Source organism: Erythrolamprus reginae, chromosome Z (assembly GCF_031021105.1).
Source record: "Erythrolamprus reginae isolate rEryReg1 chromosome Z, rEryReg1.hap1, whole genome shotgun sequence".
Classification (NCBI taxonomy): Eukaryota; Metazoa; Chordata; class Lepidosauria; order Squamata; family Dipsadidae; genus Erythrolamprus; species Erythrolamprus reginae.
Window position 1 is genome coordinate 1679673 of NC_091963.1, and position 15259 is coordinate 1694931.

The 15259-nt window shown below is 47.0% G+C and overlaps 1 protein-coding gene across 2 annotated transcripts in view; it reads left to right on the top strand.

Annotated features, from left to right (window-relative positions):
* The first annotated feature begins 883 nt into the window (after positions 1-883).
* The window catches only part of LOC139153037 (zinc finger protein 282-like), a 32569-nt gene continuing 18193 nt past the window's right edge, over positions 884-15259 (top strand). The window contains exons 1-5 of one of the 2 annotated variants that reach the window (XM_070726557.1): positions 884-1011; positions 4287-4688; positions 7488-7569; positions 12638-12754; positions 14223-14339. In XM_070726557.1, the coding sequence (XP_070582658.1) occupies positions 988-1011; positions 4287-4688; positions 7488-7569; positions 12638-12754; positions 14223-14339 (742 nt within the window). In that variant the 5' untranslated portion in view covers positions 884-987. Of the gene's footprint in view, positions 1012-4286; positions 4689-7487; positions 7570-7638; positions 7766-12637; positions 12755-14222; positions 14340-15259 lie in introns of both variants that reach the window. The other variant, XM_070726556.1, reaches the window with a different exon arrangement.

The window sequence follows — 15259 nt, forward strand, 5'->3', positions numbered from 1 at the left end:
GGGCACGTTGAATTTATATATGGTATGCTTGTGTGTGTGTATGTTAGTATAGGGGTTTTTCTTAAATTTATAATATTTTAATTAATTGGATTATGTATTGGATTGTCTTTTCACTTGTTGTGAGCCGCCCCGAGTTTTCGGAGAGGGGCGGCATACAAATCCAAATAATAAATAAATAAATAAATAAATGTCTTCTTGGTCAGAGGAGCCTTCATCAACAGATTCCACCAGGGCAAAACAGGCCTGCAGCATGTGGATGTCTCCCCCACATCCACAGTCCTTGGGGCAGGAGCTGGGCCAGAGCCAACCACAACAACAGGTAGGTCCTCAACTTACGGCCACAATTGAGCCCCACTTTTCTGTTGCTAAGTGAGGCATTGATGGTGAGCTCTGACCCATTGTGTGACTTTTATTGCCACGGTTGTTAAACGAGTCACTGCACCTGTGAAGTTTGTTTATTTTATTTATTTAATTATTTTGTCCAATACACAATAATACGCAATGAAGGTTATAGAGGATACAGTGGAGAAGAAATACGAGATCTACGGGACTCTCCCTCTCCCTTGGGGCTGGGATGGAGGACCAAGAAGAGATCCCCACTGTAGGAGAGGGGGGCGTGGGATGGACTTTGGCGAGGAAGGCAGAACACAACCAGGCAAACCCGGGAGGAGGGAGCTGGGATGCAGCGCATGGGTCCTAGGTCTTCCCAGGACACGTGTCCTCTCAAAGCACGTGTGAAACAGGGATGGGGGGGGTGGAATCCGCCCAAAGCGCCTTTGAATGGGATGTGGCGGGGGAGGGGTCTGCGGAGGTCCCGGGACGGGGCGGGGCGGAGGGCGGGGCTGTACCTCCCGAGCCCTGCAGGGGGCGCCTCCCGGAGAGGATCCAGCACCGCCCCAGGCTTCCTGGCCCATCAGACGCCGCCGCCGCCGCCAAAGCTGCCTGGCTCCGGCGCCCCCTCCCCACCGCCGCCCCTGCTCCAGCGCCATGGCGGAGTGGGCCCCCGCCCAGGTGAGACCCCCCCCTCCCCTCCCCTCCCCCACGCGGGCCGGGGTCTCCCTGCAGGCCCCGCAGCTGGATCCCATTGGAGGGGGAGGGGGGAGGGGGCGGCTGGTGGGGGGGGGGCGAAGGATGTGCTCAGCCCCCCCCCCACCTACCCCGCGCTCTGCCTGCCGCGCTGGAGGAGGGGCGGGGGCAGATGGGGAGGGGGATGCAAGTTTTTTGGGGGGGTCCCTGCTCTCCCCCCTCCACGACACATCTCCCCTCCCCCTCTAAGTGATCCCAGTCCTCTGCCCCCCCTGCATTTGGATCTCTCCCTCCCCCGGCTGCCCCCCATTCCACACGCATCCTCCCCCCACCAAGTGATCCAAGAGATTCCCCCCCCCCATGTCCTGCATTCCAGTCCCAGGGGATTCAGGAGATTCCCTTCCCCTCCCCCCCATGATCTCATCCCATCCGGTGGACCCCCTCACTAGCCCCCCAGGGGGGAACTAGGAGATCCCCCCCCCTTGCCTAGCTTTGCCTTAATGCCACACAATCCTCTGGACGTCCCTCCCCCAAGTGATCCAGGAGATCCTCCCTCCTCTGCCCTCCAAGAGATCCCTCCCCCCAATGACCTCATCCTATCCAGTGGATCCCCTGATTACCCCCCCCCAGGGTAAACCAGGAGATTCCCCCCAATCTCTGGCTGCCCCTGAGCCTCCCCCAGGGATCAGAAGGGATCCCCTCCCGCTTTCTCTCCTGTCTTCATCCCCTCAGGAGCCCAGGAGATTCCCTGAGACCCCTCTCTCTCCAATCCCCCAGAGGTCCATGGGAGGAAGTAGATTCCCACCCCTCCCAGGATTCCCCCTTGCCTCAGGGGTTCTCCCACCCCAAGGAATCCAGGGGAATCCCCCAGGCTGCTCCTTCCCCCCCAAAGGGATCCAGGAGATCACTGACTCTGCGGTGATTGCCCAAGGCTCTAGGAGATTCCCTTCTCCATGATAGCCCTCACCCCAGGGGATCCAGTAGATCCCTCCCCTCCCCCTTTGAAAGGGCACCTCCTGTTCCCCGCTGAGAGGCAGTTTCTGTAAGTCTCCTCAGAGGAAACCTGAGTGGCTCCCATCACAACAACCCTGCAGAGCAGGCCAGGCTCAAAAGTAGAGGCTGGCCTGAAAACACACACACACACACACACGCAAACATACACACACACATTTTGTCTTTCCATCTGCCGCCTCTAATCTCGCACTCTCTGGGCCTGGGGACTCCATTTCCCAGAATCCTCCAGCCAGCCTGCTCACATTGACCAGGGAATTCTGGGAGTTGTAGTCCCCAGGCTTCCTGATGGTACCAGTCCCTGTTTTTATCATCCGCAGGGTGGCTGGTAAATTCCATACACAGGTAGTCCTCGAGTTACAACCACAACCGAACCCCAAAATCCACCATTGCTAAGCGAGACAGTGGTGTGAGTCATGTCCCACTTTATGACCACAGCTGCTGTAAGTTCCTGCGGTTGTTAAGTTAGCAACTCAGTTGCTTCTTAAGTTACTCGGTCGTTAAGTGAATCTGGGTTTCCCCTTTGACTTAAACTAGTCCGAAGGTTGCAAAAGTGGGGAACCGCCTGATCCGCGGACTCCACAACCGTCGTAAATACGAGTCGGTTGCCAAGCGCCTGAATTTGGATCATGTGATCACAGGTGAAGCCGCAGCCGTTACAAATGCGAAAATTGGTCGTACATCTCTTTTTTTTAGTGCCGTCACAACTCCAAATGGTTATAAATCAAGGACTAGCTGTATAGTACCAGCTGCTACATCTTTTATAAATTCAATTTTAGCGGTTTTTATAGATGATTATAATAGCCTTCCTTTTATGAATAGAAATTTACCAAGCTGAAAAGGCCACTGGAATTTATAGAAGTGTTCCAGATACTCTCCCTCTTAATTGCATGTATATTACCCCCCCTTTTTAATATAAATATATGGCTCCACCATTTAACACAGGTTTCTAGTCCATATAAAAGGTTGCAATTTCATCCTGATTGAAGTCTTGCTGTCCGAGCATTGGGCCCTGAGGGAGTGGGGCCTGTTTTGAAACACAGATAATCCTAGATTTATAACCACAAACGAGCCCAAAATTATTGTCGCTAAGCGAGAAGATTGTTAAGTGAGTTTTGCCCCATTCTTTCTTGCTGTCGTGAAGTGAATCCCTGCAGTTTTTAATTCAGTAACAGTGTTAGTTGGTCGTTAGTGCTTCCCTTGACTTTGCTGATCAGGTAGTCAACTGTGACCGTCATAAATGTGAGTCGGTTGTACGAATTTTCATGACATGACCGTAAAGAGGCACTGATAGTCACAAGTGTGAAAAAGGGTCCCGAGTCTATTTTTAACAGTGCCGTCGTAAATAATTATCATTTATTATTTATCGTAATAAATAAAGAACTTTTTTCATTATAATTATAATTATTTATTATTTATTGTAATAAATAATGTTATAATTATTATAATTATTATTTATTGTAATAAAGAAAGAACTTTTTATTATAATTATAATTTATTGTAATAAAGAACTTTTAAAATTATAATTATAATTATTTATTATTTATCATAATAAATAAATAAATAAACAAACCATTTTATTATAATTATTATAATTACTTATTATTTATCATAATAAATAAATAACATTTTATTATAATTATTATAATTATGGTAATAAATAATTGAATTGAATTGAATTATTTATTATTTATCATAATAAATATATAAAGAACTTTTACTTATTCATTAGAGTTGCAAGGGACCTTGTAGGTCATCTAGTCCAACCCCCTGCCTAAGCAACAAGAACTGTTGTAAAGCTGAGGACTTCCTGCCATTGTCCATTGTCCCTTCGGCTGTTTATTTGTTTTTCTTTCTTTCTTTCTTTCTTTCTTTCTTTCTTTCTTTCTTTCTTTCTTTCTATTTTTCTATTTTTCTATTTTTCTATTTTTCTATCTATCTATCTATTTATCTATTTATCTAATATGCCTGTTGCCCTTCTTGAGGCAACTCAATGTGGTGTACATTATAAATGCTACAATATACAGTATAAAGAAAACTAAATTGCTTTAAAAGAATTATACAAATTACTAAAAAGTGGTAAAAGAGGTGGGTCTTCAGAGCTTTACGAAAGACCAGGAGGGAGGGGACGGTACCTATCTCCAGAGGGAGTTTGTTCCAGAGGGCCGGGGCCACCACAGAGAAGGCTCTTCCCCTAGGTCCCATCTCACCCATGACCTGTCCATCTTCCTTTCTTGGTCTTCCCCCAGCTCCAGGAATGGAACGTGGAGGCTCAGCACCTGATGCCCCTCCAGCCTCCTCTGGTCCCTGAGCTGAGCCACATGCGAGAAGCGCAACTGCACACGGCCGAGGCCTCCCTCTGGAGCGTAGTGGCCACCGTCCAAGCCATGGAGAGGAAGATCGACCTGTTGGCCACCCGGCTGCTCAGCTTGGAAGGCCGATCGGGGACGGCCGAGAAAAAGCTGTTGGATTGCGAGAAGACCGCGATGGAGTTCGGCAACCAGCTGGAGAACAAGTGGGCCGTCCTGGGCACCCTCATTCAAGAGTACGGCCTGCTGCAGAGGAGGCTGGAGAACATGGAGAACCTGCTGAAGAACCGCAACTTCTGGGTCCTCCGGCTGCCCCCGGGATCCAAGGGAGAAATCCCCAAGGTCAGGGGTCCTCCAAGAGGAGTGGGGGACTGGTCTCGAGCGGAAGGAGGGATCCTGGGAAGGGGAGAGGCGGGTTCCTCAGAAGGGTTGAGTGGTGGTGGTTCTGCTGAGGGAACCATAAATGGAGTAGATGTGGACATCTTTTATTTGTGCGGTTTTGTTTGTGCAATTTATTTGGGAGATGTATAAAGCCCTTCATGGCACCGGACCAGAATATCTCCGAGACCACCTCCTGCTGCACGAATCCCAGCGACCGATTAGGTCCCACAGAGTTGGCCTTCTCCGGGTCCCGTCAACTAAACAATGTCGGTTGGCGGGCCCCAGGGGAAGAGCCTTCTCTGTGGTGGCCCCGACCCTCTGGAACCAGCTCTCCCCAGAGATTAGAACTGCCCCTACCCTCCTTGCCTTTTGTAAACTCCTCAAAACCCACCTTTGCCGTCAGGCATGGGGGAACTGAGATATCTCCCCTGGGCGTATACAATTTATGTATGGTATGTTTGTATGTATGTCTGCTTATTAATGGGTTTTTAAAAACATTTTAAATAGTAAATTATTAGATTTGTCATGAACTGTTTTATTGTGTTGTGAGCCGCCCCGAGTCTACGGAGAGGGGCGGCATACAAATCTAATAAATAAATAAATAAATAAAAGATGTATATGCCGCCCAACTCCAATTGGATTCTGGGCGGTTTACAAAATAACAATAATTAAGAAACAGTATAAAAATATGGGTTAAAATAACAACAATAGCAAAAAAACCACCAGAATAAAATGCATTAATAACCCTTAATATCATACACACATTCATGATCCCAGGCCTGCCGGAAAAGCCAAGTCTTAATTGCTTTCCGGAAGACCGGTAGGATGGGGATAACACAGATATTCAGAGGCAGTTGGTTCCAAAGCATTGGAGCCGCCACAGAGAAGGCCCTTCCCTCTGGCCCCGTCAACTGGCATTGTTTGGTGGACGGGACCTGGAGAAGGCCAACTCTGTGGGCCCTTTTTGGTCACTGAGACATATGAGGTAAAAGGCGGTCCCGTAAGTTGTGTGGTCTTCTCTCCTGTGGTGGTTTCCAGACGTTGCGTTGGGACCACGACTTCCATAATTGTGGTCCCTCAGATGGGTAGGATGGGAATTGCCTTCCCGAAGTATCTGGAGACTTAAATCGACGAAGGTCCTCCAACTTTTTTGATGGGACACAAATCCTGATTTAGTGGTCTCTCCACTGGGGAGATTTCCGGGGCGGATTGCTCTTACCTGAATAACAATGCGCTGTGTGCCCACATCATGATGAATCACACGCACGACTCCCCTCATGAGACTTTGCTTCCACACATGCTCAGGAAGCAAAAAAACTGCGTGAGGGGACGCAAGCATGAGTAAGATTTTGGTGAATTTTTACTTCCGCGCATGTTTGGAAGCAAAAAAATTGCTGAAATTGCGTGTGAATTTGTTCCCTCACAAGAGTTTGTTTCCGCACATGCGCAGGAAGAAAAATAAAACAATTTTTTTTTAAAAAAATGATTGTGCCGCGCGGTGTGAAGATCACACCCGAGCCATTGCGTACCAATTTTGCAACTACAGGAACAGGGGTCTGGGGTATACCGGTAGCAACCCACCCCTGGGAGACTCCATTTATGGTCTGTCACAGAAGCTTCCTTGAGACAAATCCTTTCTCCCCTCCCCCCACACCTTAGACATATTTTACCTCAGAGGATGGTTGTGTGTGGGAGATTACAATTTGCAAAATGAAAAATCCAAAATTAGGAAAGCATTTTTTCTTTTTAAAAAAAGACATGTCTCCTATTTTTTTTCTATTTCCAAATTGTGACAGGATTTAAAATTGAATTCACATTTGTCATTTTTAAAGCAGAGACTTAGAAAAATTAAAACTGCAAACTGCGAAGGGAAGAAAAATCATATTTTTCTACTTATTATTCAATACTGGATTTCTACTGCTGGAATGTACTTTTTGTATTTTTTTAAAAAAATAAGAAAACAAATTATAATCTTAAAAATAAAAAAACCTTAAGAAAATTAAAAATACAAACTAGGAAGAAGATTTTTTTAAAAAATGTATCATATTTTCTACTGGTCAGTTTTCACTGGATTACTTTTACTAATCAAATAGTCTTTAATCTTGAAAAGAGTGTTTTTAAAAAAAATAAAATTTAAACTAGGAAGGAAAACAACATAATTTTAATGTGTCTATTGTCATTTAATTCACAATAAAATCACTTTTAGTATTTTTTTATTGGCGAAACAATTTTTAATAATGAAAAACAGAAAGATATTAGAAATGAATTTTTTATTTGTAATATTTTAAAGAATTTTTAATCATATAAGAGAAAAATCTTAAAAATAAAATCAAAATACAAACTAGGAAGAAAAATGTTAAAATGTATCTTGTTTTTTTATTTATCAATTGTCACTGGATTTGCAAGGAATTCACCTTTAGCAAATTTCTTAGGCACAAAACAATCTTTCATCTTAAAAAGAAAAAATAATAATAATAATAAAAAAGAAACTTTAAAAATTAAAATATCAACTAGAAAGAAAAAGACCAAAATGTACGTTTTCCTCCTTATCAGTTGGCACTGGATTGGCAATTAATTTCATTTTGGGTATTTTTTTTAGCAAGGAAGTCATGTTTCACTTTAAAAAAGAGAACATAGAAAAATTAAAAGTAGATTTTTTTTAAAATTAAAAATGGAATTTAAAATTTTTAAATTTAAATTTTAAAAACCCCCAATAAACTGGGAAGGATGTCTCATTTTTCTTTTCATCTTTTTTACCAGATTATTCAGGGAAGGACCGGAGTGGTGGACATTCAGGGATGTAACTTCGTGATTGGGAAGGCGGAACAAATTCAGGGTCTGGGTGCGAAAGCTACCTTTTGTCCTTCTTGAAGTCTTTTGTGTGTGTGTTTTTTTTTGTTTAAATTTGCAGATGCCGGTTACGTTTGTGGACATTGCGGTTTATTTCTCCGCCGAAGAGTGGAAGAATTTGGCTGACTGGCAGAAAGACCTGTACAACAATCTTCTGAAGGAGAACTACGAATCCTTGCTAGCACTCGGTATAACCAGGTTAATCGGCAGCCCGCCGGTCTCTTTATATGTCCTTACAGCTAGTCCTCGACTTACAAAGCCCTATTGGGATCAGTACGTCCATGGTTAAACATTGCAGCTCGATTATGTCGGTTTTGTCTACGGTTGCTAAGTGAATCGTCACCGTTGTTAAGCGAAGCTGCCCTTATTTGATTTTAAAGTCGCAGATGACGACCTATTTACCTCAGAGTCCCGAGACTCTGAGGTAAATAGGAGCTCGTTGTCAACTGCCTAAATGGCAATTGGTGATTCCAAGAATGCTGCGACGGTCGTATGTGTGAGGACCGGTTCTAAGTCACTTTTCCCCCCTCAAGGCACCATTGAAGGGTCAAAGAGACACTTAAAACAAAGGGTCGTAAATCAAGAACTACCTGAACGTGCATTTTGGGAAATGTTGCCATATTCCAAACAGTCCTTGAATTATAGCTGTGGCGGTTAGTGAATGCTCAAAGTTATGGCACTGAAAAAAGGGGAAAAATTTTTTTCACTTGTTTTTCCTCACTTATGCCTGTTGCAGCATCTCCAACATTCATACAGTTGACTGTTGACTCATATTTATGGCAGTTGCTGCGTCCTCAAGGTCACACTTAGTAAGCGGTATGGGCCACACTGTGTACCGCTAGCAAATCGAGTTGCACGCCCAGCTCTGCATCTTTGACGTATGTGCGTGACTCAGCGAGATTTTACTTCTGTGCATGCGCAGGAAGCAAAATGTTGCGAGGGGATGCACGCACAGGAGAGATATCGGCAATTTTTGCTTTTGCGCATGCGTGTAAGAAAAAAAAATGCCGAAATCTCTCTTGCATGTGCATCCTCTCACAAGATTTTGTGCGGGAAGCAGAATCTTCTGAGGGGACACACGCACAAGAGAGATTTTGGCAAATGTTTGTTTCTGCGCATAAGCGGAAGCAAACCCCCCCCCACCAAAATCTCTCTTTCTTGCGCAACCTCTCGCAAGATTTTGCTTCTGTACATGCGCGGAAGAAAAAAAATAGCTGAAACCTCTCTGTTGCGCATCCTCTCGCCAGATTTTGCTTCCTGTGCATGCGCAGAAGCAAAATCTCACTGAGACATGTACATGCACAGGAAACAAAATCTTGCGAGGGGATGCGCGCATGAGAGAGGTTTTGGCAATTTTTTGTTTCTGCACATAAGCGGAAGCAAAAAAAAATCACTGAAATTCTCTCTTGCGCAACCTCTCAGAAAATTTTGCTTCATGCGCAGGGGCAAAATCTCGCTGGGTAAGGCACATGTGCAGGAAGCAAAATCTTGTGTGGGGAAGTGCGCATGAGAGAGATTTCAGCTATTTTTTACTTCTGTACATGGGCGGAAGAAAAAGATAGCTGAAACCTCTCTGTTGCGCATCCTCTCGCCAGATTTTGCTTCCCGTGCATGCGCAGAAGCAAAATCTCACTGAGACACGCACATGCACAGGAAGCAAAATCTTGTGAGGGGCTGTGCGCATGCATGGAAGAAAAAAATCACCGAAATCTCTCGGTCTTGCGTAACCTCTCGCAAGATTTTGCTTCCTGCACATGCAAAATCTTAGGTGGGGATGCGCGCATGAGAGAGGCTTTGGCAAATTTTTGTTTCTGCACATAGGCGGAAGCAAAAAAACCCACCGAAATCTGTCTTTCTTGCGCAACCTCTCGCAAAATTTTGCTTCATGCGAAGGGGCAAAGTCTCACTGGGTCAGGCACATGCGCAGGAAGCAAATTCTTGCGTGGGGAAGCATGCATAAGAGAGATTTCGGCCTTTTTTTGCTTCTGCGCATGCGCGGAAGAAAAAAAAATAGCCGAAGCCTCTCTGTTGCGCATCCTCTCACAAGATTTTGCTTCCCGCGCATGCACAGAATCTCACTGAGACACACACACATGCGCAGGAAGCAAAATCTTGTGAGGGGATGCGCGCATGAGAGAGAGATTTTGGTGATATTTTTGCTATGAGCGGAAGCACAAATATCGCCGAAATCTCTCCCTCTTGCGCCTCCTCTCACAAGATTTTGCTTCCCGTGTGGGTGCAGGAGCAAAATCTCATTGGAATGCATGTGTATGCGTGCTGGCGACCTGAAACTGTGCGTGCATCACAACTGAAACGGCGGTAAGTAAGAACCCCCCGCCTGGTCACGTGGTCTCCTTTTGCGACCACTTGACAAATAAAGTCACCAGGGAAGTTGGATTTGCGGAACGTCTGTGTGACTGGTACAGTAACCGCCATGGATTCACTTAATGACCAGAAAGACTGTAAAATGGGGCAATATTTATTTGTATTTGTATTTATTTGATTTGTATGCCGCCCCTCTCTGCAGACTCGGGGCGGCTCACAGCAGTGATAAAAAACAATACATGGTGACAAATCTAATAATTAAAATCTAAAAATAAGAGTTTTACATTAAAAAGACTAAAAGAAAAAACCCCAATATATAAAAACATACATACAGTCATATCATACAGAAAACTACATAGGCAAGGGGAGATGTCTCAGTTCCCCCATGCCTGATGACAGAGGTGGGTTTTAAGGAGTTTACGAAAGACAAGGAGGTTGGGGGCAATCCTAATCTCGGGGGGGAGCTGGTTCCAGAGGGTCAGAGCCACCACAGAGAAGGCTTTTCCCCTGGGTCCCGCCAGACATGGTTTAGTCGACGGGACCCGGAGGAGACCAATTCTTTGGGACCTAACCAGACGCTGGGATTCGTGCGGCAGAAGGCGGTCGCGCAGATAACCTGCTCCAGTGCCATGAAGGGCTTTATAGGTCATAACCAACACTTTGAATTGTGACCAGAAACTGATCGGCAACCAATGCAGACTGCGGAGTGTTGGTGTAACATGGGCATATTTGGGGAAGCCCATGATTGCTCTCGCAGCTGCATTCTGCACGATCTGAAGTTTCCAAACACTCTTCAAAGGTAGCCCCATGTAGAGAGCGTTACAGTAGTTGAACCTTGAGGTGATGAGGGCATGAGTGACTGCGACCAGTGACTCCCAGTCCAGATAGGGCCGCAATTGGTGCACCAGGTGAACCTGGACAAACGACCCCCTCGCCACAGTGGAAAGATGTTTCTCTAATGTGAGCTGTGGATCGAGGAGGACGCCCAAGTTGCAGACCCTCTCTGAGGGGGTCAATAATTCCCCCTCCAGGTTGATGGATGGACAGATGGAATTGTCTTTGGGAGGCAAAACCCACAGCCACTCCGTCTTGTCGGGGTTGAGCTTGAGCCTCTTGACACCCATCCAGACCCCAACAGCCTCCAGACACCGGCACATCACATCCACTGCTTCATTGACTGGACACAGGGTGGAGATGTAAAGCTGGGTATCATCTGCGTACTGATGATACCTCACCCCATGCCCTTGGATGATCTCACCCAGCGGTTTCATGTAGATATTAAACAGCAGGGGGGAGAGCACCGACCCCTGAGGCACCCCACAAGGGAGAGACCTCGGGGTCGACCTCTGACCCCCCACTAACACTGACTGCGAACTCGAGCAGCACAGGCAGGGCTGTTGACACGCAGCTGGGAGGCAGGTACGTGAGTAACAATCCCACCTAAACCCCTAAGTCCAACTTCACCAGGAGGGACTCGCAACCCGCAATCTCTGGAGCAATGAGGCTACGCAGGCAAAGGCTCTCCCTGACTATAATAGCCACTCCTTCCCCCCTTCCCTGGGGTCGAGGCTGATGCCATATCCGAAACCCGGCTGGGCAAATTTCAGAGAGAGGAACTCCTCCCTCCGGGCCCAGCCAGGTTTCGGTCACACAAGACAGTTCGGCCTCCTCATCCAGGATCAGATCCCGGATGAGGAGAGCTTTATTTACCACCGACCTGACATTGAGTAGCAGCAGCCTGAGCCCAGGGCCAGAATTACACTCATCACCAGTGCTTGAGTTGAGCTCATGGAGTCGGAAGAAGGGATCGCTACTAAGCAGCGATCCCTCCTTCCCCTGGAGCGGCTAGCTCCATGGCTCCCACCATATCTGCCTCTCCCCAGCAAGACCGGGATATTTTGACCCTCTGCCACCCCAGAGATAAGTGCCCCCTCCCCTCTTGCCTCTCCAGTGACAGGTGTGCCAAAAATGTCATCCATACCATATCCATTCACTTCATACATATTATAATCCCACCCACCCACCCCATTCCATCTACCATCCCCTTCCCATCCACTCCCATTGACACCATTCCATTCATTCCAGTAGTCGTAAACATCCATTGTTGGGTGACTCTAATAATTAATTTAAATGCAATTTAGTTAAAATACAAATAAGATAGTCCCATTCACTCATAACACATATAAATTAACCCCCTAAAATTATTTAAAAAGCAATAAAACATATAATGCATGGACAAAAAATAGCCTAGACATAATCAATTTGCTAATATGTAGTTCTTAAAAAGGAAAAGCATAAAGCAACAGCAGCAGCTAGAGGGCGCCAAACTCCAAGCTGGTTAAGCTGGTTAGTTCTCAAAGTTGTATGAGTTCTAGAAAAGTCAAGTATCAAAACCTGAGTCTCAGGGTATAAATACAAGATGGTCTTTTTAGGGGTGGCAATACTTCCTTAACAACCGCATCACAATGAGCGGATGTTTGGGCCCCGTCGTAGTTGTGAATCGGGGACTGAAGCGCCACAGGAGAGGTTGTAAACGGGGCGAAACTCCCTTAGCGCCTATCTCACTTAACAACGGAAGCTCTTGGTTGTAAGTCTGGGATTGCCTGTATTGCTGGACCGGTGGGGGGGGGGGGGGTTGGGGGGGAGTGTTTCGCAATGCTGACCCTGCAAGGTGGGAGAAGTCGATGGGGGAGGGGCAGCCGAGATCCCTTTTTGACCGCCTCCCCCTTTTCCAGGCGTCAACGTCGCCAAGCCCGAGGGGCACCCCAGGACCGAGCGGGGAGCGCCTGAACCCAGCGCCCCAGAGCCGCCGAGCACGAAGGAGCGCGACATGGTCCCTGAGCCTTGTACAGGTGGGGGCAGGGGTGGGAGGGGGGCCGTGAAAGGGGCATTTGAGGTGGGGGGGGCTTTGGTTTGAGAGGGTATGGGGGGGCGGACTAGATGGTCTCCGAGGTCCCTCCTGTTATTCTGTAAGGGTCCCCTGGTTGATTAGCGGGTTGGAATAGATGACCTTTGAGGTCCCCTTCAGCTCTATCCTGATTCCAGATTGTGAGGTTTGGGTCTCCCATGCACGCGCACACACAACGCAACACACCACACACATACACACACTTCGCAACAAAGCAAAGCTTTTCGTTTCGTCTTCCTTGCTTTTCTGCCAGTTGCTCCTCTTTCTCCGAGTCTCTTTTTATCTCTCTTCCTCCCCTTGTTCTCCCCTCTTCCTTCTCTTTTATCTTTGCCTGCCTCCCTTCCCCCCCCCAGGAATGTCATTCCTGCTTTCTCCTTCCCTTCCGCCCTCCCTCTTTCACGCTTAACTCCTCCCTCCCTCTCCTTTTTTCCATCCTTCTAACATTCTTCTTTTTCCTTCCTCCCCTCCTCCATTCTTTTATGCATTCCTGCTTCCTCCTGCTCTCCCTCACTCCTTCTTTCTTTCTTTCTTTCCTTCATTCCTTCCCCACTCCTCCCTCCCTCCCTCCTTCTTTCTTTCTTTTTTTCTTTCCGTCATTCCTTCCCCACTCCTCCCTCCCTCCTTCTTTCTTTATTTCTTTCTTTCCTTCATTCCTTCTCCACTCCTCCCTCCCTCCTTCCTTCCTTCCTTCCTTCATTCCTTCTCCACTCCTCCCTCCGTCCTTCCTTCCTTAACTGCTCCCTCCCTCTCTCTTTTCCTTCCTTCCTTCCTTCCTTCCTTCCTTCTTAATGATGGTTTTTTAGATGTTTTTTTTAAATATTAGATTTGTTACATTGTTATATTGTTATATTGTTATTATTATTGTTGTGAGCCGCCCTGAGAGGGGCGGCATACAAATCTAATAAATAATAATAATAATAATAATAATAATTGTTGTTGTTATTGTTATTTTCCCCTCCTTTATTTCCTTCCTTCTTTCTTGACTCTTCCCTTCCTCCCTCCTTCCTTCCCTCCCTCCTTCCTTCCTTAACTCCTTTCTCTCTTTCTCTCTTTCTCTCCTTCCCTCCTTCCTTCCCTCCTTCCTTCCCTCCCTCCCTTCCTTCCCTAGAACCATATACATGCCAATGCAAACTGTCCAATCCTGGTCCACCCTTTCTAGCCAACCACTGAATAAAAGCACCATTGCTTCATGCAACTCCAATACCCACATTCGGCCTTGCCCACCCCCCAAATGTGTCTTGCTTCACCATCGCTGGAAGGACGCCCCCTCCCTGCCCCCTCCAGCGAAGTGAATTTTTGAGCCTGGGGGCCGGGGGGGGTTGGGGGGCTGCCTGGTGCCCTCCGCCCCATGCTGTGGGGGCTCCCAGGCTGCTGTGTTTCCAAGTGGTGTCATGTCTCTCCCTCGAACCCAGGACCCTTGGCCTCCACGCCGGACATCCTGACACGCATCAAGCAGGAGGGGGCATTCAGCGGAGGAGGAGGAGGTCCTTTCTCCGAGGACAGAGGCCTGGTGGCTGACCCGTGCGCAGGTGATGGGCGAGAGGGCAGAGGGCTGTGGTCCCAAATTCTGATCCTCCCACACAAGGGGAGGGGGGGTTGAAAAAATGGCAGAGTTTTAATAGCACCGATATTTTTAATGCCTGATATTTTCAATGTACAAAGGGTCGCCCAGAAAGTAATGCACCACATTTTTTTCTTCAACAATTATTTATTGAACACAATGAAACTTACACACCCGAAAGAAGGATGTGTCTTCTACTCTCCCTATTTTTCCACGTAATCTCCGTCCCATTCTGTGGCCTCCCTCCAGCGGGACACAAGGGCGTGTATGCCCTGTCTGTGCCATTCCTTGTCCAGGTCACAAAGCCATTTCTGCACTGTGCCAATCACCTCTAGTGGCCTCCCCCTCTGTGCCCGGCGACTAACCGTACTTCTGTCGACTGCAGATTCTCCATAAACTGTATACACAAACGTTGGTGAATGTTCCCAACAGTTTCTTTCTCCGCAGCTTATAATGTACATCACTTACAGACGCCATTTCAAAACACGGCTGCAGCTACGCGATCTGTCTGAAGAAATGCGAAATTTACACACGCACTCCTGACAGTTCAAATAACGTATATCTAAAGTTTCGCTGCGGAAAAAAAATGTGGTGCATTGCTTTCTGGGCGACCCTCGTACGATAGCCCGACCCATTGAAAGGACTGGGTTGGCCGCTGGAGAGAACATCATGGATTGAATTAACCATGGCTTGTTTGTGTGGCTTACACCCATCGGATGATCCAGCCTGGTTGGTTTAACACAGTTGGGGTTCAAGCATAGCCCCTTTAAGAGGCATTTAATGGGGCATTCTGGGAGACTTCAGCTCCCAGAATGCCCCATTTCTCATGCTTGTAAGAGTCAAGAGTCCACCCCTCTTAAAAAATGGCTTAGTTTAGCTGTGTAGATT